Source organism: Meles meles, chromosome 16, assembly GCF_922984935.1.
Source record: "Meles meles chromosome 16, mMelMel3.1 paternal haplotype, whole genome shotgun sequence".
Taxonomy (NCBI): domain Eukaryota; kingdom Metazoa; phylum Chordata; class Mammalia; order Carnivora; family Mustelidae; genus Meles; species Meles meles.
In genome coordinates this window covers 28,121,757-28,138,919 of record NC_060081.1, presented here as the reverse complement: position 1 = coordinate 28,138,919, position 17,163 = coordinate 28,121,757, and the positions used below count along the sequence as shown (strand labels likewise).

Here is a 17,163-nt window from a genome sequence, read left to right as displayed (position 1 = left end):
TTAGAGTTAAGAGTCTCATGGTTTGTCTCCTTGATTTCTTCCCCTCCAGTTTCCCCTCCCTTCCTCTACAGTCCTCTGCACTGATTCTCAAGCCTATATAAGGAAGAATCACACCATGTTTAGCCAGTGAAAAGGACTAGTATTTAAAATATATTTTAATGAGAACACAATGATTTACATTTCTTAATACGAAACTGCTCTGGCCTTAGGACTTAACTGCTTCTTGGTCTATGGGGTTTAGATGCCACCGCACTAATTCCCCAGTGCTCTTGAGGCACATGTTGGACATGTCCTCCTCTGCTGGAAGTCCTTGGGGTAACTTCAGGGGCTTGATCCTGTGACATAAAGAAATGCTTTTAGAATTATACCAGGTAACACATTTTTTAAAATTGCTGAAGTAACAAACAACAAACCTTATCAAATGTTTAACCACTTTCAGTTTTGCATTCACTGAAGGGATATTCTTATGAACTTGAGGAGTATGTGCCTACAGAGAAAGGAAACATGTAATGGATTAGATTCAGAACAGATGGTCCCATATTTCAGCAAAATGTGAAAATGAAGGCCTATTATGTCTAAATCAAAGTTTCAAATAAATTACACTAAATAATACATTTAAACAAAAGAAAGTAAAAATACACCTTAAAGTTTAAGAATTATAAAATTTAAAGCAAATTTAAACCTCTCATAAGATGACTTAAATAGTTGCATACTTTTTCTAGTCCAAGCATCTTTATTGTATCTTTTTCCCAATATGGACGTCTTTTTGTACTTTTTATTCTGGTAACAATATGCAGTTTATGAGGGTGCTGTGGATCCCCACCATATTTTTCATGATCTGCAGGTGAAGGCTGAAATACCTAAGAAGAAAAAATTATAAATGGTAAATTTTCAACTTCTATGTATGTATGTATTTCAACTTCTATGTATCTATGTGTCTAATATCTTTTCTCTTAAAAAAAAAATGACTACATAATGATCTCATCCCAAATCTTTCTATAATCCTAGCCTCAAACTGAACATTTATACCCATTTGATTACTTAGATAGACAAAGTCTAATAATTTCAAACTCTGAAAAAAGTATCGCACAAAGATTGTTTTAAGACTGAAGCAGGAGCGGGTGCCTGGGTGGCTCAGTGGATCAAGCCGCTGCCTTCGGCTCAGGTCATGATCTCAGGGTCCTGGGATCGAGCCCCGCATCAGGCTCTCTGCTCCGCAGGGAGCCTGCTTCCTCATCTCTCTGCCTGCCTCTCTGCCTACTTGTGATCTCTCTCTCTCTCTGTCAAATAAATAAATAAATAAATAAAACATTAAAAAAAAAAAAGACTGAAGCAGGAGCAATCAAAGGACACTAAAAAGTTCAAATGCCTGGAGACTGTATTAGCACTAAAAAAGCTCAGCACAGCTCCATCCTCCACCCCATTCAAGCAGGGGAAGAAAGATAAGCTTACAATGACAGTAATATATGAGGATCATTAAAAAGTATGTACAAAGCACCAGAAGAGTACAAACGACTGCCTATGAAGGATTAGAAATGGGTCCACAAAACTGATTCTCTAAGAATCAAAAAGTTCCAGTAAGCTATCCCATGGAAAACTTCCCTACATACATAAAATGTACTGAATAAGGATGTATATGGTAATACTATTTGTAATACTGAAAAATTTAAAGGCCACATCCATGTTCCTCATAGGATAACTATATGAATTACAATGCATACCTTCTAAATAAAACTAAAACTAACAATAACAAAACCGAACAAAATATGATACAACTAAATAATGATGTATCCAATGGGATACAAAGCTGCCATTAAAATAAGTTCTACTATCTTAGCAGCTACTAACTTTGAAGAATGGCCACAAAACATTCTTAAGCAAAAAAATAATAATAATAAATAAAATCTATACAACCATGTGTAATGGGATTTTTTTTAAAAAAGGATTTTATTTATTTGAGAGAAAAAGGAGACAGAGAGAGAGTATGAGCAGGGAGAAAGGGCAGAGGGAAAGAGATGCAGACCCCCTGCCTGACACAGGACTCAAACCCAGGACCCTGGAATCGTGACCTGAACCAAAGTCAAACACTTAACTAACTAAGCCACCCAGGCACCCCTGTAGTAGGCTCTTGGATTTGTTTCATCTGTACCAAAATACACAGGTTTGTATATATGATACATTACATAAATACTGATTCTAAGAAATCATGTTATACACACACACACACACACACACACACACACACACACACACTTAGGTACGTATAAAGGTTTCAAAGATATTAGATTAAGAAACATACCTCCCGGGAATCACACACACAAAAGATGGCACTTTAACCAAAAAGTGTATAATTGGGAGGAGTCAAGAGGGCGGAGAAGTAGCAGGCTGAAACTACATCAGGTAGCAGGAGATCAGCTCGATAGCTTATCTAAACATTGCAAACACCTACAAATCCAATGGGAGAGCGAAGAGAAGAAGAACAGCAACTCTAGAAACAGAAAATCAACCACTTTCTGAAAGGTAGGACTGGCGGAGAAGTGAATCTAAAACGACGGGAAGATAGACCGCGGGGGGAGGGACCGGCTCCCGGCAAGCGGCGGAGCAACGGAGCACAAAATCAGGACTATTAAAAGTCTGTTCCACTGAGGGACATTGCCCCAGAGACTAACCCAGGGTGAAGCCCACGCGGGGTCAGCGAGGCCGCAGGTCCCGCAGGGTCACAGAAGGATCGGGGGTGTCAGAGTGTCGCAGAGCTCGCAGGTATTAGAACGGAGAAGCCGGCTGCAGAGACAGAGCCAAGGACTGAACTCTCAGCTCGCAGTTACCTTGAACTGGTCGCGGGCTGGGTGCGCTCGGAGCGTGGCTAGAGGCTGGGGATACGGGAGTGATTGGGTGCTGTCCTCTGGGGGCACACTGAGGAGTGGGGCCCGGGGCTCTCAGCTCCTCCGGGCCGGAGACTAGGAGGCCGCCATTTCATTCCCGTCCACCAGAACTCTACGGAAAGCGTTCAGGGAACAGAAGCTCCCAAAAGCGAACCCGAGCCGATTACTTACTCTGGCCGCCGGTAAGGGCGGTGCAATCCCGCCTCGGGCAAAGACACTTGAGAGTCACTACAACAGGCCCCTCCCCCAGAAGATCAATGAAATATCCAGCCAGGACGAAGTTCATCTATCAAGGAAAGTAGGTTCAACTCCTAAGAAAGCCTCGCAATTCCAGAGGAGGAGAAAGCAAAGCACGGAACTCATGGCTTTCTTTTTTTTTTTTTTTTTTAAGATTTTATTTATTTATTTGACAGAGATCACAAGTAGATAGAGAGGCAGGCAGAGAGAGAGAGAGAGGGAAGCAGGCTCCCTGCTGAGCAGACAGCCCAACGCGGGACTCGATCCCAGGACCCCGAGATCATAACCTGAGCCGAAGGCAGCGGCTTAACCCACTGAGCCACCCAGGTGCCCCAACTCATGGCTTTCTATCCACGATTTTTTAGTCTTGCGGCTACTTCAATTTTTTTTTCTTTTTTCTTTTTTCAATTTTTTTTTTCTTCTTCTGCTAAATTTCTTAAAACTTTTACCCTTTTCTTTTTTAAGGTTTTTTGACTAGTTTATCTAAATATATATATTTTTTCTTTCTTTTTTATATTTTTTCTTTATTTGTTTTATTTTTTAAATTTTTTTTTTTTTCTGAACCTGTTGTTATCCCCTTTCTCCCCCCCCAACAATTTGGGGTCTCTTCTGATTTGGTTACAGCGCATTTTTCTGGGGTCTTTGCCACCATTTTAGTATTTTATTTGCTCCTTCATATCCTCTTATCTGGACAAAATGACTAGGCGGAAAAAATCACCACAAACAAAAGAACAAGAGACAGTACCGAAGGCTAGGGACCTAATCAACACAGACATGGGTAATATGTCAGATCAAGAGTTCAGAATGACGATTCTGAACATTCTAGCCGGGCTCGAAAAAGGCATGGAAGATATTAGAGAAACCCTCTCTGGAGATATTAAAGCCCTTTCTGGAGAAATTAAAGAACTAAAATCTAACCAAGTTGAAATCAAAAAAGCTATTAATGAGGTGCAATCAAAAATGGAGGCTCTCACTGCTAGGATCAATGAGGCAGAAGAAAGAATTAGTGATATAGAAGACCAAATGACAGAGAATAAGGAAGCCGAGCAAAAGAGGGACAAACAGCTACTGGACCATGAGGGGAGAATTCGAGAGATAAGTGACACCATAAGATGAAACAACATTAGAATAATTGGGATTCCAGAAGAAGAAGAAACAGAGAGGGGAGCAGAAGGTCTATTGGAGAGAATCATTGGAGAGAATTTCCCTAATATGGCAAAGGGAACAAGCATCAAAATCCAGGAGATGCAGAGAACCCCCCTCAAAGTCAACAAGAATAGGTCCACACCCCGTCACCTAATAGTAAAATTGACAAGTCTTAGTGACAAAGAGAAAATCCTGAAAGAAGCCCGAGAAAAGAAGTCTGTAACATACAATGGTAAAAATATTAGATTGGCGGCAGACTTATCCACAGAGACCTGGCAGGCCAGGAAGAGCTGGCATGATATATTCAGAGCACTCAACGAGAAAAACATGCAGCCAAGAATACTCTATCCAGCTAGGCTATCATTGAAAATAGAAGGAGAGATCAAAAGCTTCCAGGACAAACAAAAACTGAAAGAATTTGCAAACACCAAACCAGCTCTACAGGAAATATTGAAAGGGGTCCTCTAAGCAAAGAGAGAGCCTAAAAGTAGTAGATCAGAAAGGTACAGAGACAATATACAGTAACAGTCACCTTACAGGCTAATAATGGCACTAAATTCATATCTCTCAATAGTTACCCTGAATGTTAATGGGCTAAATGCCCCAATCAAAAGACACAGGGTATCAGAATGGATAAAAAAACAAAACCCATCAGTATGTTGCCTACAAGAAACTCATTTTAGACGCGAAGACACCTCCAGATTGAAAGTGAGGGGGTGGAAAACAATTTACCATGCTAATGGGCATCAGAAGAAAGCTGGGGTGGCAATCCTTATATCAGATCAACTAGATTTTAAGCCAAAGACTATAATAAGAGATGAGGAAGGACACTATATCCTACTCAAAGGGTCTGTCCAACAAGAAGATCTAACAATTTTAAATATCTATGCCCCTAACGTGGGAGCAGCCAACTATATCAACCAATTAATAACAAAATCAAAGAAACACATCAATAATAATACAATAATAGTAGGGGACTTTAACACTCCCCTCACTGAAATGGACAGATCATCCAAGCCAAAGATCAACAAGGAAATAAAGCCCTTAAATGACACACTGGACCAGATGGACATCACAGTTCTATTCAGAACATTTCATCCCAAAGCAACAGAATACACATTCTTCTCTAGTGCACATGGAACCTTCTCCAGAATAGATCACATCCTGGGTCACAAATCAGGTCTCAACCGGTATCAAAAGATTGGGATCATTCCCTGCATATTTTCAGACCACAATGCTCTGAAGCTAGAACTCAATCACAAGACGAAAGCTGGAAAGAACCCAAATACATGGAGACTAAACAGCATCCTTCTAAAGAATGAATGGGTCAACCAGGAAATTAAAGAAGAACTGAAAAAATTCATGGAAACAAATGATAATGAAAACACAACAGTTCAAAATCTATGGGACACAGCAAAGGCAGTCCTGAGAGGAAAATATATAGCGGTACAAGCCTTTCTCAAGAAACAAGAAAGGTCTCAAGTACACAACCTAACCCTACGCGTAAAGGAGCTGAAGAAAGAACAAGAAAGAAACCCTAAACCCAGCAGGAGAAGAGAACTCATAAAGATCAGAGCAGAAATCAATGAAATAGAAACCAAAAAAACAATAGAAAAAATCAATGAAACTAGGAGCTGGTTCTTTGAAAGAATCAATAAGATTGATAAACCCCTGGGGGCGCCTGGGTGGCTCAGTCAGTTAAGTGTCTGCCTTCGGCTCAGGTCATGATCTCAGGGTCCTGGGATCGAGCCCCACATCGGGCTCCCTACTCAGCGGGAAGCCTGCTTCTCCCTCTCTCACTCCCCCTGCTTGTGTTCCCTCTCTCACTGTGTCTTTATCAAATAAATAGATAAAATCTTAAAAAAAAAAAAAAAAAAGATTGATAAACCCCTGGCCAGACTCATCAAAAAGAAAAGAGAAAGGACCCAAATAAATAAAACCATGAATGAAAGAGGAGAGATCACAACTAACACCTAAGAAATACAGACAATTATAAGAACATACTATGAGCAACTCTACGCCAACAAATTGGACAATCTGGAAGAAATGGATGCATTCCTAGAGACATATAAACTACCACAACTGAACCAGGAAGAAATAGAAAACCTGAACAGGCCCATAACCAGTAAGGAGATTGAAACAGTCACCAAAAATCTCCAAAGAAACAAAAGCCCAGGGCCAGATGGCTTCCCAGGGGAATTCTACCAAACGTTTAAAGAAGAACTCATTCCTATTCTCCTGAAACTGTTCCAAAAAATAGAAATGGAAGGAAAACTTCCAAACTCATTCTATGAGGCCAGCATCACCTTGATCCCCAAACCAGACAAGGATCCCACCAAAAAAGAGAACTACAGACCAATATCCTTGATGAACACAGACGCAAAAATTCTCGCCAAAATACTAGCCAATAGGATTCAACAGTACATTAAAAGGATGATTCACCACGATCAAGTGGGATTTATTCCAGGGCTGCAGGGTTGGTTCAACATCCGCAAATCAATCAATGTGATACAACACATTAATAAAAGAAAGAACAAGAACCATATGATACTCTCAATAGATGCTGAAAAAGCATTTGACAAAGTACAGCATCCCTTCCTGATCAAAACTCTTCAAAGTGTAGGGATCGAGGGCACATACCTCAATATTCTCAAAGCCATCTATGAAAAACCCACCGCAAATATCATTCTCAATGGAGAAAAACTGAAAGCTTTTCCGCTAAGGTCAGGAACACGGCAGGGATGTCCATTATCACCACTGCTATTCAACATAGTACTAGAAGTCCTAGCCTCAGCAATCAGACAACAAAAAGAAATTAAAGGCATCCAAATTGGTAAAGAAGAAGTCAAACTATCACTCTTCGCAGATGATATGATACTATATGTGGAAAACCCAAAAGACTCCACTCCAAAACTGCTAGAACTTGTCCAGGAATTCAGTAAAGTGTCAGGATATAAAATCAATGCACAGAAATCAGTTGCATTTCTGTACACCAACAACAAGACAGAAGAAAGAGAAATTAAGGAGTCAATCCCATTTACAATGGTACCCAAAACTATAAGATACCTAGGAATAAACCTAACCAAAGAGGCTAAGAATTTATACAGAGAAAATTATAAAGTACTCATGAAAGAAATTGAGAAAGACACAAAAAAATGGAAAAATGTTCCATGCTCCTGGATTGGAAGAATAAATATTGTGAAAATGTCTATGCTACCTAAAACAATCTACACATTTAATGCAATCCCTATCAAAATACCATCCATTTTTTTCAAAGAAATGGAACAAATAATCCTCAAATTTATATGGAACCAGAAAAGACCTCGAATAGCCAAAGGAATATTGAAAAAGAAAGCCAAAGTTGGTGGCATCACAATTCCGGACTTCAAGCTCTATTACAAAGCTGTCATCATCAAGACAGCATGGTACTGGCACAAAAACAGACACATAGATCAGTGGAACAGAATAGAGAGCCCAGAAATCGACCCTCAACTCTATGGTCAACTAATCTTCGACAAAGCAGGAAAGAATGTCCAATTGGAAAAAAGACAGCCTCTTCAATAAATGGTGCTGGGAAAATTGGACAGCCACATGCAGAAAAATGAAATTGGACCACTTCCTTACACCACACACGAAAATAGACTCCAAATGGATGAAGGACCTCAATGTGAGAAAGGAATCCATCCAAATCCTTGAGGAGAATGCAGGCAGCAACCTCTTCGACCTCAGCCGTAGCAACATCTTCCTAGGAACAACGGCAAAGGCAAGGGAAGCAAGGGCAAAAATGAACTATTGGGATTTCATCAAGATCAAAAGCTTTTGCACAGCAAAGGAAACAGTTCACAAAACCAAAAGACAACTGACAGAATGGGAGAAGATATTTGCAAACGACATATCAGATAAAGGGCTAGTATCCAAAATCTATAAGGAACTTAGCAAACTCAACACCCAAAGAACAAACAATCCAATCAAGAAATGGGCAGAGGACATGAACAGACATTTCTGCAAAGAAGACATCCAGATGGCCAACAGACACATGAAAAAGTGCTCCACGTCACTCGGCATCAGGGAAATACAAATCAAAACCACAATGAGATATCACCTCACACCAGTCAGAATGGCTAAAATTAACAAGTCAGGAAATGACAGATGCTGGCGAGGATGTGGAGAAAGGGGAACCCTCCTCCACTGTTGGTGGGAATGCAAGCTGGTGCAACCACTCTGGAAAACAGCATGGAGGTTCCTCAAAATGTTGAAAATAGAACTACCCTATGACCCAGCAATTGCACTACTAGGTATTTACCCTAAAGATACAGACGTAGTGATCCGAAGGGGCACGTGTACCCGAATGTTTATAGCAGCAATGTCTACAATAGCCAAACTATGGAAAGAACCTAGATGTCCATCAAGAGATGAATGGATAAAGAAGATGTGGTCTATATATACAATGGAATACTATGAAGCCATCAAAAGAAATGAAATCTTGCCATTTGCGACGACGTGGATGGAACTAGAGCGTATCATGCTTAGTGAAATAAGTCAATCGGAGAAAGACAACTATCATATGATCTCCCTGATATGAGGACATGGAGAAGCAACATGGGGGGTTAGGGGGATAGGAGAAGAATAAATGAAACAAGATGGGATTGGGAGGGAGACAAACCATAAATGACTCTTAATCTCACAAAACAAACTGGGGGTTGCTGGGGGGAGGTGGGATTGGGAGAGGGGGAGGGGGCTATGGACATTGGGGAGGGGAGGTGAACCATAAGAGACTATGGACTCTGAAAAACAACCTGAGGGTTTTGAAGGGTCAGGGGTGGGAGGTTGGGGGAACAGGTGGTGGGTAATAGGGAGGGCACGTTTTGCATGGAGCACTGGGTGTTGTGCAAAAACAATGAATACTGTTATGCTGAAAAAAATTAATAAAATGGGAAAAAAAAAAAAAGTGTATAATTCAGGGGCACCTGGGTGGCTCAGTCGTTAAGCATCTGCCTTCGGCTCAGGTCATGATCTCAGGGTCCTGGGATCAAGCCCCGCATCGGGTTCCCCGATCAGCAGAAAGCCTGCTTCTCCCCCTCCCCCTCCCCCTGCTTGTGTTTCCTTGCTCACTATGTCTCTCTCTCTCAAAAAAGGGGGCATATAATTCAATCATGAAAATAATATTGCAGAAACTTATCTGCTGAGAGGTTCCCACTATATTGCTAAATGAAGAAAGCAACTAGAGAAACATTATACATGAGATAATTCATATCTTTAAAAATATAAAACAGGGGCGCCTGGGTGGCTCAGTGGGTTAAAGCCTCCGCCTTCGGCTCAGGTCATGATCCCAGGGTCCTGGGATCGAGCCACACATTGGGCTCTCGGCTCCTCGGGGAGCCTGCTTCCTCCTCTCTCTCTGCCTGCCTCTCTGCCTAGTTGTGATTTCTCTCTGTCAAACACATAAAAAAAAATATTAAAAAAAATATAAAACAGAAAAGGATGTGGAAGATATTAACAGTAGCTGTCTCCAGGTAGGTGGGATAAAGTATGCTTTTCAGTTGTTTTTGCTTGTTTGGATTTTCTAGGCGTTTTGAAGAGACCCAGGGTAAGAAGAATGGTGGAAGACAGAGTATGGGGCAGGCATCCCAAAGAAAAGGAGAGAAAAAAGAAAGAAACAGTGTAAAGAGCATGGAATACGTGGGAAAATCAAGTGGTTCTATGTGGCTAATGTAGGAAAAAAACACGAAAAGCAATGTGGCTAGTATTTTCCGAAAGAATGGTATGTACAGATAAATCTAGCAGAGAAAACTCAAAGATCCCAAGTTGCAATATTCGATATAGAAGTGAACACAGAGCCACATAATGACTGAGCAGGAAGAAGACTCACTGTTTTCTGAGGACAATGGTAATGTGAAAACACAAAATACTAAGGCAAAAAACCATAAGCAGGAATAAAGAGATTCCAAGATGATAAAAACCTATACTACAGAGGCCGGTAGTATATTTAAAAAGAAAAAAAAAAAATCATTGTTTAGATAAATTCAACCATGTTTTATTTAAACTCTCCCTACCACCAACCTCCGCAAATTACTTAACATAAAAGTTTTCAATATTACAAAAGCAGGTACCTTTTAAAACATCACATGCTTTTAAAAAAATAGTAACGTTAACCCCCCTCTCCCAACCATTATTCTTACTTTATCTGGAATTCTTGACTTGGTAAATTTGTGACGAATCCAATCCACGTAAATAAGAGACTCCATACCTTTTGTCATCGTCTAAAACATGATATAAAACATTTCTTTAAAGAACTCTGTCTGGTGCAGAAATCCATACCTACCAATTTTTAGGGGACGAATCTGTTTTTACCTAACCTATTATTATTAAACATTTATCTCAGCCCCTTAGCTGAAAGAATATATTCATCTTACCACTAACATTAGAAAGCAAAAGGCACATACAGATTTTCTGGGTTTTTTTCCAAGATTTTATTTAAATTCCAGTTAACATAGTGTACTCTTAGTTTCAGGTATAGAATTTAGTGATTCATCACTTACTTACAACAGCTGGTACTCATTGCAAGTGCCCTCCTTAATTCCCATCACCCATTTAGCCCATCCCCTCCCCTCCAGTAACCCTCAGTTTGTTCTCTAGAGTTAAGAATCTGTTTTCTGGTTGGCCCCTCTTTTCTCATTTCCCCTACGTTCTTCTGTTCTGTAACTTAAATTCCACATATGAGTGAAACAGACTTCCTGACCAGGGGTTGCAATATTTTTATGTAAAGGATCAAAGAGGAAGTTATTTCCAGCTTTGGGGCTGCATGGTTTCCACTGCCAAGTCTCAACTCTGCTAATGGGGGACAAAAGCAACCAGAAACACAATGTAAATAAGTGGGCGTGGCTACATTCCAATAAAGCCTGATCTAGAGAAGTAGGTGATGGACTGAATTTGACTAGCAGATGGTAGTTTGCCAACTCCTGCTCTATACAATGTGGAATAATAATCGTCAACAATACTCTGTAAAAAGAAATGAGTTTATCATTTTCTTTCTAATCCCTATAATGCCATCACTCCTAGTTCCTATCTCTTTTTCCCCTTCAGCAATCTTCAGTCCTGTTGCTCTCAGTTGGCTAAAGCGAAAGGATTCACTGCCAATGCTTCCTATCTGGAAACTCCTCTCTGGATGGGCAATATTCACTCCCTTCATGCCTTCTCTGTCCTGCAGAGACCCATACATAATTAAAGAGTAAGTAGGAGTGAATGAGAGATGGAAAGAAAAAACATGGGCTTCTAATTCTGATTCTGTGCTTATCATCTGTGAGAAATGAGACACTTACCCTCTCAGAGAGTCAACTGCCTCAGCTATTTCAAAAGGAAATAACACTAACATCACAGGACTAATCTAAGGCTAAGGTAATGTATGTACAGCACCTAGCATTATTATCTACAGCCAGCAGCACACCTGCATCTAGACTCTGGCCCTCATGAACAGATTAGGCTGAGCTGCTTAATTTCTGTAAGAAAGACTAGAAGAAAACACATGAAAATACAAGCATAAATGGTTTTGGAGAGTGCATTTCTTCTTTCTGCTCTTCCACAGTTTTTTATTTTTCTGTGATTGAAAACATAATGTTTTCATAACTGAAGACAATAAACCCTTAAACTTTTAAAAAGATTAAGGGGAAATCAACGCTGGACATTTTTTACCAGCATGTTCTCTAGGAAAAGACCTTTTGTGATGTCAAATCCTTAGTGATAAAACAGCAGATAAATCATAAATAAAACTGACCCTCAACATTAAAAAAAAACCTTAATATATAAAAAAGGGAACTTGTGCAGTTTAACTTGCCTGTTTTGTTACAAAAGAGAAAGAAACCGTTCTTAAGGAATTAAAAAAAAGAGAGAGAGAGAAAACTTAAAAAGAAACACTTACTTGGAGTCTGCCTGGGGGCCTCTGAACTATTGAGCGCAAAATTCCCGCCATGAGTGTGGTGACGGTTTTCTTCTGAGGCTACGACAAACAGAAAATAGATCCGTGGGTCAAATGTGTCTTGGAAATTGACAGGTGCCGACCTCTGTATTATTAAAAAACTAAACAAGTTAATTATAAACTTGATTTAAGTTTCACAGTGAAATCTTATTATTTTAATAAAATAAAGGTAAGAATTAAGTTACAATAAATGTTACTTGGAGTTCAGCAAAACCATAGGTAGTAACTATACATTAACCACATCCCATTTTTGCCAGATGAGTTAGAACCTAAGTTGACTCAACAAAAAAGGGTAAAGGAGGTTATTATTATTTAAAAATTTTCTTCAACAATGAGCACAAAGAATGCTTTGTTATAGAATCAGAAAATGGAAGGGCTAGAAGGGACTGAAGAAATCCTAACTCCCAGAGCTAGAATGAACAACTTCCTTATGTGGAAAATGAAAAATCAATCATTTACCCAAGGGCATCCAGCAATCCAAGGAGTATACGGTCTGGAGCCCAATTCTAGTTCCTAGCCCAGTGCATTTTCACTAAATCATAACCCCTTTCTGATAAAAAGTAAACCATAACTTCCTTTTTTGCGTATTTGTATTTTTTTAAAAGATTTTATTTATTTATTTGACAGAGAGAGATCACAAGTAGACAGAGAGGCAGGCAGAGAGAGAGAGAGAGAGGGAAGCAGGCTTGCTGCTGAGCAGAGAGACCGATGCGGGACTCGATCCCAGGACCCTGAGATCATGACCTGAGCCGAAGGCAGCGGCTTAACCTGCTGAGTCACCCAGGCGCCCCGAGTATTTGTATTTTTAAACTATTCTTAAATTTCTATGATGTAAAGTCATGTTAATTTAGACAAAAATGATTACAACTACTATACTGATATATACTGAAAACAGAAAAGATTAGGTTTATGAAGTACATGTACATTTTGGATAGGTTATTTAATTTATGTGCTTCGACTTTTTCCCAAAAGAAAGAATATAATACCTAACATGCAAATGAGTTATTCTAAAAACTCCTAAAACAGTCCTTAGCACATAAGAAGCCCTCAATAAATGGTAGCTTTTACTATAACAAAAATATTAAATTATTACAAAACCATAATAAGAATACTCTAACACATCAAAATAGGATATAATGCTGTATTTCAGTGAATTACCAGATTCTGACTCATTCAAGCTCTCCAAGTCTTTCCTGTGATGTGGACAAAGCAATGAAGTTGTGGGAATCAATGCAAGGTGTCCCATTAAAAGAGCCAGACTTCAGAAAAAATTTTAGCAACTGAACCAGTCTCTCAAAATTAATTACGTATTCAGTTTTAGAAGAGTTAGCTACCAAATCCTTAGAGCCATGAAAGCAGAATTTTGTCTTGTTCACTTTCTACTCTCAGCATCTAGCACGGTATCTGATGAACAGTAGGCACCCAATGTTTGTTTCTGAATGTCTGAATCAAAAAATGGGTTAGAGCGATGGTCTGCTCAACTCAGAATTCAGAAGTACATCAAAATATCTTGACTCTCATTCCAACTTCAGACCTCAAACACTATCACACAGCATAACAATTTCTAGTTCAAATCATCAGCCACTGCTTGGCTGGTTGTTTATATATATTTTGTATCAAGGCTCTAAGAAGAGATGCTTAATTTTCCTTAGAAGAGATGCTTATTTAATCCTCCCACCCTTCAATCAAATAGGTTATGATAAAGTATTTACTTTACCATACTTCTTCCTCCCAAGTTAAACAATATACTAACCCAACTCATCTGGCTTCACACTTTGTTACTTTTTTCTTTTCACTTAAATTTCAACAAAAGCCTCCTCAATGGCATTCTGGCTTCCATTCTAACTTCCCTAAGATCTCTTCTCCATGGCAGCAATCATCTAATTAAAATCCTAAATCAGATCATGTCAACTCTTTTTCTCAAAACCTGCCAGTGAGCCAGCCTTTCTCACTGTTGGATTAAGAAGTAACATATAAGCAAGAGGAAAAAGCCAGAATAAATCCATGTGATCCAATGACACAGATTAGAGTTTGAGCTCATGTTTAGCTAAATATAGTGATGGATAAAGAAATAATCACAGACATGTATGTACACGTGGGTTAGCTCTGTTAGCTAAGAAGACCAAAAAGCAATGGCATCCCACTAGCAATGAGCATACCCAGCACCCTGATCTTAGCATTCTCTAATAAAAGAAAAAATGGCTGATTGGAGGGCTACAGCAGGGAATATACAAACACGAGCATCTTGTAGCACTAGAAAGGAACCAATCAAAAAATCAAAATGATGGGAGCATGTCAAAGGGACATAGGAAAACAGCTCCCAGTGGCTAAAGCTGGACTATTATGAGCAACAAAGTAAGTAACAAAGTATTGGTTTATAATCCAAACTATAAAATAACCATTTCCATACTCATATAAATGAAGAAGTAAATTAATGGAAGAAAACAAATCTCCCTTAGAGAATTCCAAATAACCTTTGCAGATATTTCCCTCTCGAAAAGGTGGAGAAAAACCACTCATCTCTTAAGTATAAGCTATGCTTAATAACTTGCTCCCTGAGTACAGTATAGAAAGGGGGAAAATAACATTGTACTAGAGAAACCTCACAAACACTATGTCTCCCAGGTGATCACGGTTAGTATCAACTGTTATAAAAGTCAAGCTGATAGCATGCACACTTGATACGATGGAATGAGAATGGCACTTCTTGTCTGTGGTTTTCTTCCCCAAAACCCCTAACACCAGCCTGAGAGAAAAACATCAAACTCCATTTGACGGACATTGCGAAAAATACTTGACCAATACCTCGTCAAATACCTGAGTGCCTTAAAACTGTCAAGGTCACCAAAAACAAGGAAAGTGAGCTACTACCATAGTCAAGAGGAGCCTAAGGAGCCATGATGACTAAATGGGATTCTGGAACTGTTAAAGGACATCTAGTAAACATCTAAACATCTAGTAAACATCTAGGACATCTAAAATCTGAATGAAGTATGAACTTTGGTTAATGATGTATCAGTATTGATTCATTAATTATAACACATATGTACCATACTAATGTAAGATACTAATGAAAGGGGAAATCAGGTGTGGGGTATATAGGAACTCTGGACTATCTTCACAACTTTCCCCTAAACCTAAAATTATTCTAAAATAAAAAAAAGTTAATTTATTAAATACCCAAAAAGCTTTAATGGATGAGAGTGACAGCCAGTCCTTAACCCCCACCTCTAGGACTTCATCTCCAATCACTCTTAATCAATACACACACCGGCCCCCTTACAGGTCCTCCAAGTTGCCAGGCAGCCATGCTCCTTTGCACGGGCTGTTCTTTCTCCTGGAATGCTCCTGATATTCATACTTTATTCTCTTAGTTCCTTCAATTCTTGGCTCAAATCTTTTCTCAGTGGGGCCTACCCTGAATCCATTATTCAATATTTTGACGGATGCCCAAATTGTCAGACTTCTTACTCCCCTTGATTTTCTTTCCATAGCATTTATCTTCTAACACAGTTTATTAGGTTTGTTGTTTACTGTCTGTCTCCACCCAGGAACATGTTAATTCCACAAGGAGAATAATTTTTATATTTTATTTTGTTTTGTTTTTGGTCTGCCCTGTCTCTTCACAGAGGTATCCCAAGCATATACCTAAAGCAGCACCCGTCATGGACTAGGCACACAACCGGTTTTTGTTGAACTAAGTTTAATTCACCGACTTCAGAAGGAGTAACAATCGAAAGTTTTAAGTTCTAGTAAAAAGTAAAGATTATTGTTAATAATAAGGCACACAACTCTTGGACCTTGAAGTAACTATACCATCGTCTACTGTACAATAACTTCTTTTGCACCCACGCAAAAGAAGAATACATACGTCATGAGAAATATGATCCCTTTTCCATTAAAAAAAGAAAAAAAATAATGTGTGTATACAGAGAAAACCTCTGGAAGGCTATCAGTAAGCAAAATGTTAACATACCCCTGCAGGGAAGGCTATCAAGGCGATTTTCCGCTCCCAGTTAATGTCTGAATAGTTTTAGACATCTATTTAACAACAAATGGAAGGGAAACACTACTGAAAATGCACAACACAGAATTTCCCTTTCAATAAACCGAGATCTCTGAAGGCAATAAATGTCTCTTCCTTTAATTCCTCATGCCTATCAAGTAATAGGCAGTCCTCCTCATCTGCGCCTCCTGGCAAAAAAGACACAGAACAGGCCGCTGTGGCTAGGTGGTGATCAAAAACATGGTTGCAAAATTACAGCTTTTGGTAAAACGGTAAATTTTTTAACTGCCAACCCTGGAAGTTTTTGCCTTCTAAAATGCAATTAGGTAAGATTTTATCTTTATTAACAAAAATCAAGTTACGCTGACCCCCCAGTGGGAAACCGAAATAATAAAACAAGAAGCAAAGAAACTGCTCAAACCAACCTGAATCCCCTTCCTCACCAAGCTACCCCGCCTAGGCGGCCCGGCCCTCGGACTCCAAGAGTCGGGCTCAACAAGCCGAGGGGCTCGGGAACTGGCAAACAGCATCCGGTCCACCACTGGCTTTTTGCGAGGCCATCAGACAGTAACATGGGCGCAGGGCCATTTAGGTTCCTGCGACCCGCAAACTCAGAATCCAACAAGAAAACCAACCGGCATCTCCATAGCGTTCCCACGTACGTACTCCGAGAAAAAATGCAAAACTTTCCGCCATTCATTCCCCTCTCACCAGCCACCGCTCAGTCTGGTTCAAACCGAACCTACTCACCGAGTGAAAAGTGAACAGTGTTAAGAACACCAAATGCTACACTCAACCCCAGCCGTCACGGCGCGCACAGATGGCGAAAACACGCACTTTTAGTTCCGGCTTTGTCCCGCCCACTCCCGGGCCATAAAAAGAGCGCAGGCGCACTGGTGTCACGTGCTCGCTCCCGGAAG

General features: G+C 39.7%; 1 protein-coding gene across 7 annotated transcripts; it reads right to left on the bottom strand.

Moving 5' to 3' along the window:
• Nucleotides 1–137: 137 nt before the first annotated feature.
• On the bottom strand, nt 138–17,092 carry MRPL30 (mitochondrial ribosomal protein L30). 7 transcript variants are annotated; one of them, XM_045981170.1, is made up of 6 exons: nt 16,994–17,092; nt 12,181–12,258; nt 10,445–10,525; nt 714–860; nt 414–487; nt 138–335 (listed from the first exon to the last, which is right to left on the bottom strand). In XM_045981170.1, the coding sequence occupies exons 2-6, from the start codon at nt 12,229–12,231 to the stop codon at nt 206–208; spliced, it is 483 nt and encodes a 160-aa protein (XP_045837126.1). In that variant the 5' UTR covers nt 12,232–12,258; nt 16,994–17,092; the 3' UTR covers nt 138–205. The 7 variants fall into 7 exon arrangements, with proteins under 7 accessions (XP_045837126.1, XP_045837125.1, XP_045837123.1 ...); XM_045981169.1 differs by lacking the exon at nt 16,994–17,092 and adding an exon at nt 16,879–16,984; XM_045981167.1 differs by lacking the exon at nt 16,994–17,092 and adding an exon at nt 16,910–16,981.
• Between the last annotated feature and the right edge of the window lie 71 nt (nt 17,093–17,163).

Bases quoted from the DNA above. Each gene is read 5' to 3' on its own strand.
- MRPL30 (XM_045981166.1), bottom strand. From the start codon at position 16,773: ATGCTGTTTGCCAGTTCCCGAGCCCCTCGGCTTGTTGAGCCCGACTCT. The intron at 12,259-16,668 runs GTTGGTTTGAGC...TGTTTGTCGTAG, and splicing joins TGGTGAGGAAGGGGATTCAG to CCTCAGAAGAAAACCGTCAC. The intron at 10,526-12,180 runs GTAAGTGTTTCT...ATCATGTTTTAG, and splicing joins GGCCCCCAGGCAGACTCCAA to ACGATGACAAAAGGTATGGA.